The sequence below is a fragment of the Pinus tabuliformis genome, chromosome 1_1 (genome assembly GCF_031772625.1).
Source record: "Pinus tabuliformis cultivar Carrire ecotype Pingquan chromosome 1_1, CPIR1, whole genome shotgun sequence".
In the NCBI taxonomy this organism is placed as follows: Eukaryota; Viridiplantae; Streptophyta; class Pinopsida; order Pinales; family Pinaceae; genus Pinus; species Pinus tabuliformis.
In genome coordinates, this window is record NC_142297.1 from 552,935,233 (window position 1) to 552,955,496 (window position 20,264).

General features: G+C 37.1%; 1 protein-coding gene across 1 annotated transcript; it reads right to left on the reverse strand.

Moving 5' to 3' along the window:
- Window positions 1–2,517: 2,517 nt before the first annotated feature.
- On the reverse strand, window positions 2,518–4,120 carry LOC149214337 (cinnamoyl-CoA reductase 1-like). The gene is made up of 6 exons (XM_089389367.1): window positions 3,997–4,120; window positions 3,755–3,912; window positions 3,427–3,612; window positions 3,148–3,310; window positions 2,854–3,046; window positions 2,518–2,719 (listed from the first exon to the last, which is right to left on the reverse strand). Exons 1-6 carry the CDS (start codon window positions 4,118–4,120, stop codon window positions 2,518–2,520), a joined length of 1,026 nt encoding a protein of 341 aa, XP_089245493.1.
- Window positions 4,121–20,264: the final 16,144 nt, after the last annotated feature.

Consider the following 20,264-nt stretch of genomic DNA (forward strand, 5'->3'; position numbering starts at 1 on the left):
ATTATCCTAACACATAAAAATCTACCCCTATTCCCTCCAACAACACAGTTAAGCAATAAAACATGTGTACTACTAAAATTTGCAAATGCAATAGATCCGGGCAACACAATACCCAACAATTGCAATAAATGAGTCCCAAGAAATGTAGAGTAGTCATCACCCTCAGCATTGAGCTCCATCACCCAAACAAAGTGCAGACTAGCAATAACCAATACAAGAAATCAATCACAAACAAACATGAAATGTAAGATGGACCACTTACCTAAGTCAGTCCATAGAGAGCTAGAAAAATATCAATATCAGTGAATTTGCAAAAGCCCAATGTTCCCCATTATTAGTTTCTATTTCTCAATGATTCTTGGCTTTATAACATAAATATCAACAATAAGAAATGTAAACATTGGTTTTTTCTAGCCTCATTCACTTGAGTGGAAAGGAAACTACCAAGATGCTCTCACCTACCGAACCTACCTGATTTTTGTTTCTAGAATCAAAATGTAGCTTTGATTGGAACAATTTTCACTCTTGGATGGAGCAAAACTTGCAATTTCTGCATAAAGGATCCTTCTATTAGTAGATTTTTGTGCAAGTTGAAGTATACATGAGTAATATTTATTGTATTTTTAGTGATGATGATTAATGTAGCAAACTTGTTGGTGATGTGTTTATTTTGTTGGATACTTTAAATTAATATGGCCTCTTTTGATGAAATGAAACCAAATCCTGTGATAATTGTTCTTGAAAGCAGAGGCAACAATGCGTTTGTTCATGTCAACTAAAAGCATTTTTTGGCTACCACGAAGGGAGATTATCTAATTAACTGAAATGGATTGATATGCTCCTATTTTCATATCCTCGATCAGAATAAAGTACTTGCATATTTTTTAAGAGGCACTGGAAGAGTAATCATGATCGAATCAACTGCACGAGAGGACCAATCATCTAGTGGTTGGATTTCGAGAGAGTCCTTATTACCATACAAGGATCACTACCACCAACAAAAAAATCACTCAATAATGATATCTTATTAGCAGAGTAATATGGATACTATGTACTATGTTCAAAATCTTTCAGTGAAGCTACCTTTTGTAACAAAAGAAACCAATATAATCAGGAAAAATTCAAAACTATTATGAGGAGATCTAGCTTCAAAGTTGTAACATATTTATTTCTTTAGCAAGGCTCGAAGTTCTTTTACTTTGTTCCAATGATATTTTTTCTTAATTAGTTATCTTGTTTGGATTTTGTTGAAAATTGAAAATTTAGGTGTACAAAACAACAAATATGTTTATATTTGAGAGAGTTCCCTTCTTTTCAAGGGGCTTGCAAATATGCTTGTTTATCTTTTTAAATATGAAACTACAAAGGTGTAACATATTTATTTATTTAGCAGAGTTAGAGTTCTTTTATTTTGTTCAATTGATTTCTTTTAGTAATTAGTTGTCTTGTTTAGTTTTTGTTGAAAATTTAGGTGTACAAAAATATTTCTGTATTTGAGAGAATGTCCTTGTTTTCAATTAGCTTGCAAAGATTCTTGTTTATCATTTTAAATATGTAGCTACAAAATTGTAATATATTTATTTAGTAGGTTCTAATTTCTTTAATTTTGTCCAACAACACATAATTGCTAGTTTACATTATTCCCACACATAAATTCCCTCTATTTAATATCTATCTAATTATTTCTATTCAATATTCCATTAAATGAAAATACAAAGCAATGCCAAAAAAAACCTATTAACATTATTTTCAATTAATAATATATTTTCATTTTTTTTCAATTTTATTTAAAATCAATTTTTATATAAAAATATAAATCTAACTTAAATTACTTTTAATTATCCTCTTAAATTTTAAGATGCAAAAATATTTAAATTATATTTATAAAAATACATCTACCTCTGCATCTAGTTTCCAATCCAAATTATATATAAAAAAGAAAATCCAGACAAATGTTATTAAAAATATATGTAATTCGACTCTTTAATGTGGGTATACTAAATTATTTAAATTAATAAAAATAATTAAATTATATATTTAAAAAATACATGCGTTAATATAATATAATTTATAAATATAAATAGATTCTAAATTTTCAGTATGATCCAGGTCAATTAATGAAACTTATAGCTTCCGGTTTTTAACTTCATGTCAATGTTGAATTTCATAATTTTAATCATCCCAAGACAAATAAATTGTAAAAGGTGAAACTAGACATACAAATCTTTCGTAACATACGGCAATGGCAAGGTACGAACACAGATGATTAATGAAACATATAAAAGCTTTATCGAAATCTTCGAGAAATGACAGGTTATTACATAGATATTAATCAAAGATGCAAATACTATCTGAATTACTTTATTGATATCTCCATTAACCATGAACTTAATGCAGATTGCGTTGAAAAATTAATAAGTACAGTGACACAGAAGTGCTAAATCAAATCCTAGTGAGCATCTGAGTGCATTATATGTTTATTAAGGATTAGAGGATTAACTTGTATCATTCTGTTTATCAGATCCTTGAAAACAGCGAGAGGCTGCCATCCTTGTCATCCCACCCTGAAAGATGGCGTTCAAGTAAGCCATCTTTGTGTAAGCTTTCAACGGTGTCACTCAAAGTCTTGATCATAGGTGTAAACGAGAGATTTAAATCCTTTAGCTTCTGATTGGAAAAGCGGTATGGCTGCTTGCTTGGATTTATCTGGCCTGAACACCTGCATGCATGAAGGTGCATAGGATTAGACTACTTATTTTGTTTGATTCGTTATACACTTGTTTTCAGATATGTATATTTAATCTGAACATAAGCATATTTTAATATACTATGTAAGATTGCTGTGGTGCCTACTCGGTAGGGAGGGGAGAGCGTGGGCACAGTTTGGCCAACATGCCGACGAGATCTCCTCGGTGGATGTTGCATTCTCCACACACATATCTGTGGCCGCTGGCCGAGGGCGTTTCGTACACTAAAATGTGAGCCTCTGCAACGTCCCTCACATCCACATATACCTGAGTTAAGTTCGCATACGTCTTCGCTGACCCTGGCATTGATCTCATCATCATAGGTCCATCAATTCTACTATTAAATCAGTAATCGTCTAAACTATATATATTATTAACTATGATAGAAAGCATTACCCACCTGTCAAGTATTTCATAATCTGAGCAGTGCCAGCGTCCATTGTAGACTGCAACTTCGGACCTAAAACCACCCCAGGATTCACCACTACCAACTGTAAATTCAATTTCTTGGCAAGCTCCCATGCCGATTTCTCTGCCAAGGTTTTTGCATAGCAATACCAGTTCTGCAATTAATGAACAAGACGAAGTAATAGAGTTATCCCAAATCCATGCGATCCAACTTGATATTTCTATAGATATATTGAGAGCAGTGTATTAATCCAGAGAAAGTAATAAATACACTGGTCTGTATGCAGTAGTCCAAGTTGCTCCAGCAATCCTCATCGACTATGGCCAATGGGTTTCTCTGAGGGTCCAGGTAAACAGCACCGATAGAAGACGTAAAGACTACGCGTTTCACCCCCATTTCTGCGCAAGCCTCCATCACATTCTTCGTTCCTTTCACCGCTGGCTCTATTACCTTTTCCTGCATAATTACATCCATCACGTACGGTCGTAAGCCAGTCAGTGGACTACAATGGTTAACAATATACAGTTGCCTCAACTGAATATATGGACTTAGAAGGTTTAGAGGTTATATAATAATTATATGGCGGTGAATTAATTACGGGGTTATTGTTCATAGCAGTAGCCACGTGAAATACACCATGGCAGCCTCGGATAACTGTGACTAAACTCTGGTAATCGAGAATATCAGCTTTCACGAGATCAAGCCTCTCGTTTGCTCCTTCCAACGCTCTCAGATGCTCATACTTCCGCCCATCATCTATACATGTGAAATCTCGTCAGAAACCCTAACCCTATCAAGTAATAAACAAATGATTAAACTGATCATTATTATTAGATATACCATCTGGGTTGGTGCGAATTGCTCCTTTCACAGTGTAGCCTCTCTTGAGCAGCATCTTGACAAGCCACGAGGCAATGAATCCCCCTGCTCCCGTCACGCAAACTGTTTTGTTCGTTTCCTTCATTTGTCGTGATGCCATCTGGTGCTTCAGGCCAAGTAGTGCAGGCGGCAACTCTCGGAAGAGCAACTCAACAGTTCAGATGAATTGAGACAAGTGGGTCACTGAATCTTAAAATGTAAAGGAGATATGGGGCTTTTAAATACCAGTGATAGAAAGGTCGTGTTCTAGCGTTCTGGACATTGTTTATGGTGTGGAAAGCTTATTTTTTGAAAACGTATGTTTGAAGTTTGCACACAGATGCAATGCTTTGCTTTTCACGTTTGGTTTTACAGGAGGCATTATACAACAACACTACCTTATAAGTTATCGCTGATCTAAGCAATAAGGCATCATAAACGTGGGAAAATCACAATCCATTGACATTATTTTAATACAACGAACATCGTGGGATGGATTTGATTCTAGTACCTATGAGAATCAAACAAATTTTACTTGGTGAAACTTTATGTAATTATGATTGAATAACTTAATGATTAAGTGTATGTAATTATGATTGGACAAGTTAATTGTTTTCTCATTTTAAAATTAATAAAAATGGTTCTAATTCTTTTTTGGCAAATTGTCCATCAAAGTCTGATTTGCACGAGCCATTTCTCTCATTCTATAATTAAAAAAAAATCAAAACGTACATAATTAGAATCACAAAACTGAGTGTGTCACATTGGCAATTCTTACCCTGACCGAGGCAATGTAATAGTTATTTGTCTCAAGAATGTAGTAATGGTTACAGAAGAACTCTTACTTTTCGGCGCTACATGATCTCTATTTCTACTTAAATTTTAGGGGATAAATACTTAAATTTTAGGGGATAAATATTATATTAGTATGTATATAAAATATGGATGTAATATGAAGGGAAAAATGAAATTTTTGAGTGTAAATTTATTTATAGTGTAAAATATAATGTATAAATTTTTATTGTTTAAATTATATTTTTGAAAGCTATATATTGTATATATAAAATAATTTTTTTTAATGATATATATATATATTTTTAAATGATATATAGTATATACATAATTGATTTTGAAATATTTTAAATAACATATATATTGAAATAGGTTTTATTATTAATATATTTTTAATTATATCTCAATATTAATTAGTATTAAAATATTTTATTGATAACCCACATTGAATATTTTTGATATACAATATTAAAATGTTCACATTCAATTTTACAACATATTAAATTTTTTTAATTATAGCCTACATTATTACAGTTACCTGCCAATTCGAGGAATTGATGGACAAACAGAGTTACACGTCCCATAGTGCACTATGGGACTATAGAATGAGCCTCTCCACTCAACTAACCCAATTATATATTTCACATCGTTGACTAATTTCATACATCGATCAATTTACCAAATCAATGTGAAATTTGTTTTTACTTTCAATACATATTAAAGAATTTTTTCATGATATATACATATATATTTTTTAAATGATATATAATATATACATAATTGACATTGAAATATTTTAAATAACATATACATTGAAATATTTTATTATTAATATATTTTTAATTATATGTCAATATTCATTGGTATTAAAATATTTTATTGATAACCCACATTGAATATTTTTTTATATAAAACATTAAAATATTCATATTCATTTTTACAACATACTCATTTTTTTTAATTATAGCCTACATTATTACAAGATCGTGTCGACTCGAGGAAGTGATAGACAAATAGACTTACACATCCCATAGTGCATTATGAGACTATAGAATGAGCCTCTCCACTCAACTAACCCAATTATATATTTCAAATCGTTAACTAATTTGATAAGTGAATCAATTTACAAAATGAAATTTCTTTTCACTTTAAATATATATGAAAGATTAAATTATTTATGTTATTGTTAATTTATGACCATTAAATTGAAATTATTAACTATTAATTAATTTTAATAAATTCATTAATTATATCAATTTTTATCGAATATAAAATTATAATATTTTTTTCTTTAATTTCAAAATATACTCTAACAATATCATCCAATTTATATTCTTACTAACTTCCAAGATATATAACAATTAACAGTCCTACCCATAAATGCAGAAAACCAGGCCTTAGAGTGACATTGCCGGTGCGAATATTTTTGAATTGTTAAAACTCAAAGTCAGTGCCAACCTATAAAAAATTATTCCTTCTAGAGACATAAAACTCTTGGTGAGGGGTCCACGAAATCCAAAAGGATGTGTTAAAATCCAAAACCGTGTGTTTTTTGGGTGTATTTTATTTACACAATTTTATTTAAAATTTGGTGGAGATTTTTAAGAATCATAAATTTAGGTTTAAGTTATATTACTGATTAAAAATAATTTTTAAATATCTTATCAAATTTTTTATATTTATTTATAGATGATTTTGGTTCAATATAATCAAAATCGTTGATTTTTATTAAAGCAAAGCAAACTTTTTTGATTACATTAAATCAGATCTCCTCACATTTTCTAAGAATTCGTTTTGATCCGATGTGATGGCTTTGATCGCTTTGATCTGATGTGATCAAGGCTATTGATTTTATATTAAAACCAGTTCACGTTGATCACATGGGATCAAAACTATCTCTGGGTAAATGCCAAGGGGTTTAATGATCAAGGCTATTAGTTTTAATGAATGTGAAAAGGTTTGATTTAATATGATAAATGCCATTGATTTTAAATGGAAAATCAATAACCTTTAATCACATTGAACCAAAACCTTCCCTAAGCAAATGTGAATGGATTTTTTCTTAATGCGATCAAGGTGGTTGAAAAATCAATATTATTTATGTCTATCATACAGATTATGGATCATAGAAGTTTAAATTTGAATATTATTTATTTAATTAAGAAAGAGAATTTATAATATATAAAGAAAATTAATTTCTTTAATAATAATTATGATTGAAGTTCTTATAATCTTTATTATGATATGTTCTAAAAAAATTTAGTTTTGAAATTAATTATTATTTTAATTAATAATTTAATATGTTTTTTAAATATATATAAATATCGAGAAGCAACAATATATGCATTTGAATATGATATGTGGATAAGGAAGTTGTATACATAAATCCAAGACTATGATCCATAGTTTGTCTTAGGTCATTTCACTCTAGAGTATATTTGTCGTGGCGGAAAAAGTTGTTTGTGCGGACACAACTGACCTCCCTAGGAGTCTAAACTCTCTAGCGACAAACAAGACAAAATGGAGTGATCTTTCTCTAAATATACCTTTTTTAAAACATGAAAACTACAAGTGTTTAGGCTTACCTTATTCCAAAACGCTGTTGTTGTAGTCCGTCCTTGCCGATCCGGATGAGCTCCTCCTTCACATCAATTCCTGCAACCACAAACAATCAAACAATTACCAAGCACTTGCATTTCATATAATAAAACATATATTCAACATGCAGACCAAGGAACACATGAAATAACTCATTAACACAAGCTATTGAGAAAAATAAACCAGTTTGTATTAATAACGAAACAAAGAAACTCTTACAACCTGGCCTTGGTGTTGTGCAAGTTCCTCCCAGGGTCCATCAAGGGTTTTCCTCTACTTTGACAAAGCTCACCCACTTCCAAGTAGAATCAAGCAAAGACAATCTCTCCTCACAAGGTTCTAAATGGGAGTCCTAATTCCTGCAGCATTTACCCAAAGAAAATGTATAGCTCCAACCTCCCCTCCCTCTGGCTCAATGTCTTTATTTATAGTGCTGTAAAGAGGTTATTCAGGTCCACCATCAATGGGATAATCCCCCTCTTTGGGTGGGATAGCTCCCTTATTGATGGGATAAGTTCCTCCTTAATAGGGATACATGAACCAACTGGAGGCGCATCCATTTCATCAAACCGACCTCTAGAAAGTTCTAGAAGTAACCACAAGTAACTTTTTTAAGATGAAACTTGCGCATTTTGCCTTTTACAGAAGGACGCACCTGTCCCTTAACATACAGAGCGCCCAAGGACGCAGCTTTTGTGAACATTGTGAGCGTCCCCGCAGGTAAGGCTAGAGAGAACCTGCGACCCCAGAGATAAACACATTTTTTACAAGACTTTCTCTCTTCTTTGAGTTTGAGATGGATAGCAGAGGCATAAGACTTGCCTAAGAGGGTAGCATGACTGTTGATTTGAGCCATACTAACTGTAAGTAGTCATGGTGACATTTTTTAGTGTAACAGATTTCCCCCTAAAGTGCGAAGCGTGGAATAGATTAGGGTTTTGTAATTCTAGGAAGGGTGAAGCGCTTTATCATTTCAAGGATTGTCTTATGGATGACCTGGTTGGAACCTGCAATTTTCAACACAAAATACATGTATAAGATTATATCATCACTGAGGTAGGCATTCCCATACTCAGATTCAAAACTTTAACTAAAGGACTAACTACTCTGATACAGGAATGATCTTGCAGTACATCATTTTTATAGACTTTTGTAGACACAGCATGGACGCAGCCATCTATTTATGATTAGTCTACATAGATAATGAATACAAAACTCCTCGCAGCCTGGATGGTAGAAACTAGATCCAGGGTCTTCACTTCTACTTCCCGAATTGGTACGATTCTAGCCATGTGATTAAATGATTTGATGTCGAACATGTTAGAAACCACTTGATTACCAGTCGATGATGTAAAGTGTTAACAAGCGTGAGAGAGACCACCAGTAATGTCAATGGTTCTCAAAGTACCAAGCACAACCCGTGAAATGTGAATAAATGTTTTGATGTCGAACACTTCACGGAATCCTTTGATCGAAAGTCAATGATGTAAACTGACGTCAAAGGCGAGAAACCTGCCATTGATGCATGCAGACTTCAAGGTACTGTCGATTCCTAAGTCATCTTTCTAGATAATGTGTCAATGTCGATAGAAAGCGACCCGTTGCAGGCAAGCCCGCAACACGAAATCATTGTTCAAGTTGAAGAAATGTTGCTGTAAGTACTGACTCAGGGATGGTCAAATGGATGACAAGTATTTTGCAGATGAAAGTTTTGCTTGCAGACCTCTTGAACACATAACGACACGACAGATGGCTTGGTGATGAATAACTCAAAGTTAATCCCCGGAACCCGGCTGAAGACTTTCAAAGTGGTTTGATCAACTGTGAGGTAAGGATTTCCCAACCCAGGTGAATGAAAAAGTGTCGTGTTCAAGAGTGGTAATAAAGTTTCTTTTGAGACAAAAGGTGACAAATAGGTTCATTCTTCTCTCTTTTCCCCCACCATTTCTGGCAAGTACCTCTTTATTTTTAACAAGCTTGAGGAGGATAACATATGCTTGATTATAAGCTCATCCTTCGGACGAGTCCAACCTAGTTTAAATTCGAACCCTAGGAAGGAGTGGTTCGTTCCTGTTTGTAATTGAACAGGTCCTCTACTGTAAAAGTTTAACGAGCCCAGTATAGGAGAAACTCGACGTTTTTCAATTTTAGAGAGTCTGAAAAAACTAAAGGAGACTCCACGTTGAACTTTTTCGTACATTTGTGTCCCTCAAGCCCGAAAAAGTATAAAATAATACCTGGGGGAACCGCTTGATCTTGCGACCAAGGAGTACTTTCATAATAGTGTCGTTGACCTGAAAAGTAAAAAGCGATCAAGGACACGTCGTTTTATTTCCTTATCGAGTTTGAAACGACAAAAACCCGGCAATCTTTTCCTGATTTTGCGGTCAGAAAAGAGCTAAAAGGGGACCGTCTTTTAATTCTGTTTTAACGAGTGTAAAAGAAACGCTCGACAATCTTTTCATGTTTTAGGAGTCAGAAAAGGGCTTAAAAGATGACTCTGATATTTTGTTTGTGAAAAAATGACAATTTCCCTCGAAATCCCTTTGTCCTGCACAAAAGCAACACATTACTCATACCTGTTTAAAATAGGCAAAAATACATCGAAAAACATCTTTTCATGGTAAAAAATGAACTAATTCATCCAAAAAACCTATAAAAAGACTTTTTACCATGTCATTTTTACCGTTTGACTGTTGAGGTTGAAAAATGAGCTTTTGACAAGAAACTTCCCGTGGTCGCTGCGGAAAATCCGACCGTCGGAATCGAACGCCGTCTAATCCAGGTATTTTACACCTCCTACTCTGCATTTCTATCCGTTTAGAATTAATTTTTAGGTCTTAGTTTCATTTTTTGGGGGGGTTTTGGTTTTGGAATGCGCCTCTCGGAGGACGCGGGTGCCCTCTGCTATAAAGTCGGGGTGCGTCTTCCATGAAACGCGCATTTCAAAACCCCAACCCCCTCAAAAAACTATCTAAAAATTCCCAAATCAATTTCTAATGACTATTTCTGATGTGCAGGGTGTTGGCATTATGAGATAAGTGTTGTCCTTGATGGCAAACCTCACTGATGACAAATCATAGTACAGAAGGTCAGCAACAAGGAATTGATGATCAGACTATAAGAAGAAGAGAAAGTTCATACACGCAGGTTTGTTAAGCCCAAGTCGCGTGTACACGCAGGTTGGCTTCAGAAAAAGCGCGTGTATGTGGAAAAGTACCTTTGGTCCATGGCAGTTAGTCCTTGGAAGTTGTGCCTATGGTTTCGGACCATTGTGTCTCAACGGGCGTGTCGATCCCTAGTTTTGAAGTTGATGGTATTGTATTTCTATGGTTTTGGCTCTTGGTATTGAACAAGGCCTAAGGCTATATAAAGGGAAGGAAATCATTAGGCAAGTGCATCTGAAATGTCTTGAATATCTGATGAAGCATTAGATCCAGTATGCAGGGTTATGGGTTGATGATGCATTGCTTGATTTGAGCTAAGGAGAGATCTCACCGGTTGATGGAGAACTAGATCTAAGGAGAGATCGGGATCAAATGGTTTGAAATGAACTATCTTTATGATGCTTATTCTAGATCTACATACTGACGCATGTATTGTTCTATAAATGTTATGAGTATGACTGATGTTTGGTACAGTTGCAAGTTATGAGAAATTATTTTTAGATCTGTACGCGGGTTGTCTTTGGCAAAAGCGCGTATACACGCGGGTTTGATTCATCGAAGTAGCGTATACATTGTAAAGCTTGATATTTGAAGTTGCAGATGGATCTGATGGTTATTACAGAGTTCTGTGTCTGCTCTGTGTTCTGGTGACTGTTGTTAACAGGGTTTCAGTGATTCAGAGTTTGATGATTGTTGTGAGCTTCAATGATAGTTATGGGTCCAGTATGAAAATTGGATGAAAAGTGGCCTTACAGATTATGTGTTGTGCTTCAGTGTATCCAGTCTGAAAATTGATGAAACGTGGTACCTGGAGGTGAGAAGATTGTAGGCAAGCACCTACGTACTAGTATCTAAGCTAGTACAAAAGCTAAAGGAGATCTTTGGAGCATTGTAGCAGGTAGCAGCCTGCGTACTAGTAAATGGATCGGCTAGTACAAGAGCTAAGGGGGTTGTAGCTCCCGTACTGGTATAAGACTGCACCAGTACAAATATTGTAAAAGGATTTTCTTATTAAGAAGAAGATTGAGATGACTTGCAGCAGGTGGTTTTCACCCACATTGGGTTTCCACCTTATATCTTTGTGTTCATGTGTGTGGCTCTTGTGTGATGTTCTGTTCTGTTATTCTGCACCTGTTTACTGTTAATATGCTTAATAATGATCTGATGCATTTACTGAAGATTAAGCTAACTGAATTATAAGATCTCTGGATATACGCGAGTTTCATTAGACACAGTAGCGTGTACACGCGGGTTCACTTAATTGAAGTAGCGTATATGTTTCTGAGTATGAAATTGAAAAGTTTGATTGATCTGATAATACTGATTCACCCCCCCCTCTCAGTATTATTTCCAACAGTTGGTATCAGAGCAGGTCCTATGGTAGAAGCTTGATCGCTTGAAGGAGATCCGTGGAACAATGGGAAAGAAGCTTAAGAAGAAAGCTCATAAGAAGAAGAAGACATCTCAGAAGGAGTATGACAGTGGGAGAGTCGATTGGGGATTAGGTATAAGAAGCTCTTCAGATTCAGAATCAGATTCAGAATCATTATCAGGTATGAATGTGTTATGCTCTGATGTTCCTGCTAGTGATGGAAGTGATAGTGAAACTACTGAACATGCTTTTATGGGTGAGCAAGAAAAGTGTCAAATAGAGGCAGTGTTTAGAAGGCTTGCAGACAAAGTTAAAGATCAACAAGATCTATTGAACAAAAGGGAATGTGCTTTCAAAGAAGAAGTTACCAAACTAAAGGCCCAAATAGAAGAAGGAAACAAGGTAAGAAAGCTACTCAAGGACAAGGAAGACCAATGTCAAAAATTGCAGCATGAAGTGACATCATTAAGAAAAGAAGTCAACGAAAGAAGCACAACCATCAAGAAACTCAAAGATAGATCCAGCTACTATGAAAATCTTGAAGCTGCAATCCCCTCACTAAAAGGAGATCTTGAAGAATCAAAGAAGCAGAATACAGATCTACTCCAAGCTATTGCAAAACAAGAAAACGAAGTCACCAGCTTAAAATCTCAACTAGAATGTGCCTTCCGAGTTCGTCAAATACAGCAGGATCTGAATGAAGAACAAGAAAAGGAGATTCTCAAACTAAGGCATCAGTTGGAAGAAGGAAGGAAAGATGGAGAAGACATGAAGAAGCAATGTTTAGAAAAGGAGGAACAACTTCAAGTTGAGGTAAATATCTTGAAAGGTAAAATAGAAGAAAAGGATAAGTTTTTACGATTTCAAGATAGTTCTAAAGTCTTGGATGATATTCTTAGTAGTCAAAGGTCCCCTGCTATAAAGACTGGTCTTGGTTTCCATGAATCTGTTGAAGGTGAATCTAGTTCACAAGGTGAGGCAAGGAACTCTAAAGAGAAATCCAAAATGATCAACAAGGAGATGAAAGGTCAATCTCATCATCAACCAAGGAAAGAAAGTCTTCAAAGAAAATCTTTTACTCCTCCTATGAATAATGTTGAATGTTATGTATGTCATAATCTTGGACATGTTGCAGCTAGATGTAGAAGAAGAAGGGTTCAAGAACATCATGCAGAAAGATCATCACACTCAAGGTACTTTAATGGATATTGCTTTGCTTGCAATATGTTTGGTCACAAAGCTGCTGATTTCTACAGGAGGAATATGAAACATGTAAGATGTTATGCATGTAACAAGCTTGGACATATAGCAAAGGAATGCAGGAACAAAGGATGGACATCACACCAAAAGGAGAAAACCTCATCACACTTGAAGATATGGAGGAAGAAGGAAGTACAATCAGCACAATGTACTGAGACACAGCACAGCACAGACATATCAGACTCAGGGGGAGCTGAAAGTGTAAAACTTCAGCGTTCTGAATCTCATACGCAAGTTCCTTAAAGGGAAGTCGCGTATATACGCGAGTTAGACACTGCAAAGTCGTGTATATGTCAGTCTGAGGAAAAGCAGTGGGAACAGGATCAGAAAAGGGATCTGACATGATTCAGTCCATTATTTGCTCTATTGGTTAATTGTTACAGTCTGTTGAGGATGTGTAAAAATGTTTTGATACCTGTAAGATGTCTAGAAGTGTTTTGATCCTAACTTGATGATGATGATGTCTTGATGCTTATTGCTGATATATGCATGATCAGATCTAACAGATGGCACAGGTTGAGGGGGAGCATATGCCTTTAGCAATTCAATGTTGGCATTATGGTTAATAATCCTTGGTGATGATTCTTATATGGCTAAATGATATATCTTGCTATGATGTGGTTGTGAGTTGTCTATGATAAAATCTCATATGATTCTTGGGGTTACATAGTTGATGATCAGATCAGATTTATGGTTGATTCTTTGATGGTGCATATATGGTGCTTACATGGTGATCTTCATAAGGACAAGGAGAAGTACAAAGCTTGAATATACATCTTCCTCACTTGATGATGGGTCACTCATATACTGCTGTTGTCATATGCATAAAAATCATACAGTTATGATGCAGGCACTCTTGTGGATAAGGATTGTTGCTGTTGATGATATCAAGAAGTTTTATCAAATGAGCTTGAGCTAAAGATACATAATGCTGATACATGGATGACTACTCAAAGTTGCTTTATTGGAGACATGGTGATGAGTTCTTATCTATATGATGATTGGTTGATACTTACATATGATGATTGATGCAGATGTTCCCAAGAAATGATACTTGGAGCTTGTAGATCTTGACGTTGATGTAATGGCTATGGTGGTTTCACATGTAATGTGAATGATTTCATGATGATGTTTAAAAGGAGGAGTTGACATCTATGTTCAGACATACCTTGCTGCAGGACATTTACAGGTTGTTGATATGGAAATTTGTGTACGCGTGCTGTTTAAAGGATATTCGCGTGCATACGCGGTTTTACAAGAGGATAGTCGCGTATATGGTATACGCGTGTTGCGTAAGGGATATCCACGTATATACGCTTGTTTATGTGTATACAGATGCGTATATGGAGTTTTGAAGAAAATCAGCAGGGACAGATGTTGGTTGCAGAAAGTCTGATATGGGTCTGACAGAGATCATCTGGCACAGGTTCAGGGGGAGCAGATAATCTTCCAATGATGCATTGTTGGCATTATCTTAAAGTTTTTGGTTCTGGTTCACTTTTGTTGTTGGTTTCAGATGGAACAAAGGCGAAAGGAGAACAGAAGGATCTCTTGGTTGTTGATCTGAATGGTGATTATCAGATGCTGCTGGTGACTTTCATAAGTCTTGGTCTAGTTCTTACGTCTCTATGTCATATATCTCTTTTGTGGTATCTCTTTCATGGTGTCAAGGTCATGTAACGGCCTATTTTGGTTTCCCCACTATGCCTGGGATGATTGATGCAATGTGTTTGGTTGTCAGATGTAAATTTTTGATGTATCCCCACTTGGTTGGGTGGATGAGTCATTTTCTTGTTTATCCTCACTTAGTTGAGAGATGGATATATGTATGAGTCCTAAGTGATAGGAAGGTCTTTTATGATGTATAGAGTCATGTTATTCTTGAAGAACATCTTTTGTAGACCTTGCTTACAGTCAGGGAGAGCATGATCAGCACACTTCAGCAAGAACATAGATTCAGCATGTACTCAGAGGGAGCATGGACAGATTGGTACACCTTGGCATATACAAAGGGGGAGACTATTCAGAGATTTCAGCAGGTACTCAGGGAGAGTATGGACAGTGGAATGATTCAGCAAAGGAAGAGAATATCTTGGCCCACTCTTTGCCCTTGATGTCAAAGGGGGAGAGTGATTTGGTGTTGTTGCCATCAAGTCCAAAGGGGGAGATTGTTGGCATTATGATGCATGTGTTGTACTTGATGGCAACCCTCTCATAGAAGAATATCTCACTTATGTATAACTGGGTGAATCTTCAGAAGAGATATCAGATGTGACTGATGGAGGACAGCTCAAAGGAATCAGATGATGAATCTTCAGAAGAGATATCAGATGTGACTGATGGAGGACAGCTCAAAGGAATCAGATGATAGTTCTAAGTGTGACAAGTTAGCTTTGTCCATCAAGTCCAAAGGGGGAGATTGTTGGCATTATGAGATAAGTGTTGTCCTTGATGGCAAACCTCACTGATGAAAAATCATAGTACAGAAGGTCAGCAACAAGGAATTGATGATCAGACTATAAGAAGAAGAGAAAGTTCATACACGCAGGTTTGTTAAGCCCAAGTCGCGTGTACACGCAGGTTGGCTTCAGAAAAAGCGCGTGTATGTGGAAAAGTACCTTTGGTCCATGGCGGTTAGTCCTTGGAAGTTGTGCCTATGGTTTCGGACCATTGTGTCTCGACGGGCGTGTCAATCCCTAGTTTTGAAGTTGATGGTATTGTATTTCTATGGTTTTGGCTCTTGGTATTGAACAAGGCCTAAGGCTATATAAAGGGAAGGAAATCATTAGGCAAGTGCATCTGAAATGTCTTGAATATCTGATGAAGCATTAGATCCAGTATGCAGGGTTATGGGTTGATGATGCATTGCTTGATCTGAGCTAAGGAGAGATCTCACCGGTTGATGGAGAACTAGATCTAAGGAGAGATCGGGATCAAATGGTTTGAAATGAACTATCTTTATGATGCTTATTCTAGATCTACATACTGACGCATGTATTGTTCTATAAATGTTATGAGTATGACTGATGTCTGGTACAGCTGCAAGTTATGAGAAATTATTTTTAGATCTGTACGTGGGTTGTCTTTGGCAAAAGCGCGTATACACCCGGGTTTGATTCATCGAAGTAGCGTATACATTGTAAAGCTTGATATTTGAAGTTGCAGATGGATCTGATGGTTATTACAGAGTTCTGTGTCTGCTCTGTGTTCTGGTGACTGTTGTTAACAGGGTTTCAGTCATTCAGAGTTTGATGATTGTTGTGAGCTTCAATGATAGTTATGGGTCCAGTATGAAAATTGGATGAAAAGTGGCCTTACAGATTATGTGTTGTGCTTCAGTGTATCCAGTCTGAAAATTGATGAAACGTGGTACCTGGAGGTGAGAAGATTGTAGGCAAGCACCTACGTACTAGTATCTAAGCTAGTACAAAAGCTAAAGGAGATCTTTGGAGCATTGTAGCAGGTAGCAGCCTGCGTACTAGTAAATGGATCGGCTAGTACAAGAGCTAAGGGGGTTGTAGCTCCCGTATTGGTATAAGACTGCACCAGTACAAATATTGTAAAAGGATTTTCTTATTAAGAAGAAGATTGAGATGACTTGCAGCAGGTGGTTTTCACCCACATTGGGTTTCCACCTTATATCTTTGTGTTCATGTGTGTGGCTCTTGTGTGATGTTCTGTTCTGTTATTCTGCACCTGTTTACTGTTAATATGCTTAATAATGATCTGATGCATTTACTGAAGATTAAGCTAACTGAATTATAAGATCTCTGGATATACGCGAGTTTCATTAGACACAGTAGCGTGTACACGCGGGTTCACTTAATTGAAGTAGCGTATATGTTTCTGAGTATGAAATTGAAAAGTTTGATTGATCTGATAATACTGATTCACCCCCCCCCCCCTCTCAGTATTATTTCCAACACAGGGTATTAACCATGTTAGATTGGATAGAAAGAGAGCATGTAGAGGATGATGAAGCTGCAATAAATCATCAACCTTCCCTGGATGCCCTAAGAGCATGCGGATTATACAAATATTGGACCATACCGGGAATGAGGGGCCAGGTAAGATTCTTGGAATGGCTGGTTGAGCGATGGAACGTTCAAGAACAATGCTTTTACATAGGAGGGCACTAGCTTGAGATAGAGCCCTCGGATGTATACTTTCTCACCGGCTTGCCGAACAGAGGCGAGCAACTCAGTCTTGCGGGGACTAGGCTGGGTGGCCAAACCCTTGATAGTCTCCGTGACGAGTGGTGCACACCTGGGGCTCACCATTCAAAAGGCATAGAGATAAAACACATCACTCTGCCTGAACTCAAAGTCATAGCGTTCACGGTTACCAGAATTTGCGGCGCGGCCGCTTTACACATTGCTTCCGGATCCCAAATGCGGATGGCAATTGACTGTTACCAAGGCACCATTTTCAACTGGTGTGAAGCTGTGTCGGCTCATATGAAGAGCCAACTGACCAAGGCAAAGAACGGACGACTAAAGACTTTTGGATATGGGCCTCTAGTCGTGAGCTTTGCCTTGGAGAGAGTTCCAATGTTGATCCCTCAGCAACTCACTGTTGATATCTTGGGTCCTCGGGAGCCAAAGCTGATACGATGGGTTGCGGTGATGGCCCGGCATCCTGACGAGGGTGCGACAGTGGTTCGATTCTCAGATAGTTACTTTCACTGGTTAGAGGACCAAGTTTTTTCGATACAGGACTTTCCGTATGCCGGAGTGGATTTTAGAGGTGATCCGGACATGGTTCTTCCACCGGGAGAACAATGGGATGACAGAGGTACTTTTATTTTCACAAGTTCTCTAATTATGTATTTTTTATTTTTCATATATATCGTCTCAAAACTAACAGTAAAATTTTCAAAATGCAGATGTTGGTCCACAGCGTCCAGCCAACCTCCGGCCTTTTGATAGACTACATCCAGCTGCACCGGTACCGGCCCCACAGGACGCGGCTGCAGAAGTACTAGCTGAGTTGGAGCATGATCTAGAGCGTCTCACGGCAGATATACCTGAGACTACTATGGACGACATTCCTACCAGGCTTCAGCGCTTCGTAGTCGCGGTCCCTGGACCGTTTAGGAGATTTTTGCGTAAGGTAGCCCGCGCAGTGGTGTCATACAGAGAGCACCACCAGTGATTGACTAGTCACTTTTGTAGTCACATGTGACATTTTGACTTTTTGTACTATCATTTTGCCGATCATAAGGTGTTTTCAACCTATGATCGAAGACGATGTATATATTTTTTGACACACTTCTATCTATATATATATCACTATTACCGGCTTATCTTGTTTAACATATGTGATGAAATGTTTTTAAATTTACTTGCATGATTATCGTAAATGTCTGTCCAACATTCGAGAAGCAATTGCATCTGCTAATGTATTCAAAGACCTTGGAATATGTTGATATTCAATGTAATCAAATTCACGTTCCAAGAGACGCACTCTCAAAAACAACCTTAATAACACAGGATTCCTAATGGCATAAACTCTATTAAGCTGTAATACAACAAGTTCAGAATCTAACCTCACTATCAAACGTCGAATTCCAAATGAAATAGATTCGGATAATAATTCAATCACTGCACTGTATTCTGCAATGTTGTTCGTTGTTTGACCGAGGCTTACCCCATGCATAGAAACTAACTCGTCAGAGGGCGAATAGATAACCCAAGCTGCGGAAGAGATATTCCGTGTACTACGACAAGCACCATCAGCAAATCCAATGTATGTTTGGAGAGGCGTCGACATCTGCAATATCAAGAGTAAAACCAAGATAAGCCAGAATAACGACGAAAAACCACACTCTCTAAGCTAAGCACACTGACTAAACTAACACACTTGCTAGCTAGAAAGAAAATCTAACCTATCTAAAAATTTCTCCATACCCATCATTTAAGCATAATACCTCTTTAGGTAAAGTCCATTTCTGGGTTTACCCAAAGAGTCCCCATCAAAGTCAACTAACTCATAAGCCCCTTTTGCTAGCTTTCGCTTTACAATGTAGGGCCCATGCCACATGGGAACGAATTTTCCAGCACCTAGCTTATCGTTAGCTTGATCATATAATAGTACTAGGTCTCCTTCCGAAAAACTTCGAGGGGTTACATTTTTATCATACTGAGCTTTCATTCGTTTCGCGTGAGTCTCGATTGCCAATGTAGCGTCACGTCGAGTCTCATCTAATTTAGCCAAGTACAATAAACGTTTCTCCTCTTCGGAAGTAGCTGGAAGTAATTCGACAGCCATTTGAAGTGATGGGATTTCGCATTCAATGGGTAACACAGCTTCCAAGCCATAAACTAGCTGGAAAGGAGTGAACCCTGTTGAATTTTTCACTGAGGTTCGGTATGCCCATAGCGCTGAAAATAACATGTTGTGCCAATTCGACCGATGAACACCAATGGTTCGTCGGATCATGATAACTAGAACTTTGTTGATAGACTCAACCAAACCGTTGGCTTGCGGATAATAAGGAGTAGAGCTATCGTGGCGCAAACCAAGCTGGCTTGTAAGCTCAGTCATCATGACGTTTCGAAAATGGCTCCCATGGTCAGTAATGATTGCTTGTGGGACACCAAACCTAGTTATGATATGATTGAATACGAAAACTGCAGCTGTTTTGCCGCTTGCGTCGAATGTAGGCATCGCCTCGGCCCACTTAGTAAAATAATCAACCGCAAGGATGATATACGCATGCCCCCCGGCCGAGTGAGGGTTACAAGTAATAAAGTCGATACCCCATTTGGCGAATGGACCAACGGCAATTATAGGGTGGAGAGGAGCAGGTGGAGCGCGCATCTTGCGATCAAACACTTGACAGTTGTGGCACTTCCTGACTGCAATGATACAATCTTTAAACATAGACGGCCAGAAATAGCCAGCGCGCAACACCTTCTGAGCTGTGGCATACCCAGACATATGACCGCCACATGCTCCAGAGTGACAATCATTCAAAACCCTCTCAGCCTCTTCGTGAGTTAAACAACGTCGAAAAACTAAGTCTGCCCCCCGGCGATAAAGTGTATCTCCAATAATTT

What these genes read in the sequence shown, in the direction of transcription:
- LOC149214337 (XM_089389367.1), bottom strand. Translation starts at nt 4,120, where the DNA reads ATGAAGGAAACGAACAAAACAGTTTGCGTGACGGGAGCAGGGGGATTC. An exon ending in ACTACTGCATACAGACCAGT is followed by an intron (nt 3,311 to 3,426) that starts GTATTTATTACT and finishes CATTAATTGCAG; the next exon opens with AACTGGTATTGCTATGCAAA. An exon ending in CGCTCTCCCCTCCCTACCGA is followed by an intron (nt 2,720 to 2,853) that starts GTAGGCACCACA and finishes TCATGCATGCAG; the next exon opens with GTGTTCAGGCCAGATAAATC.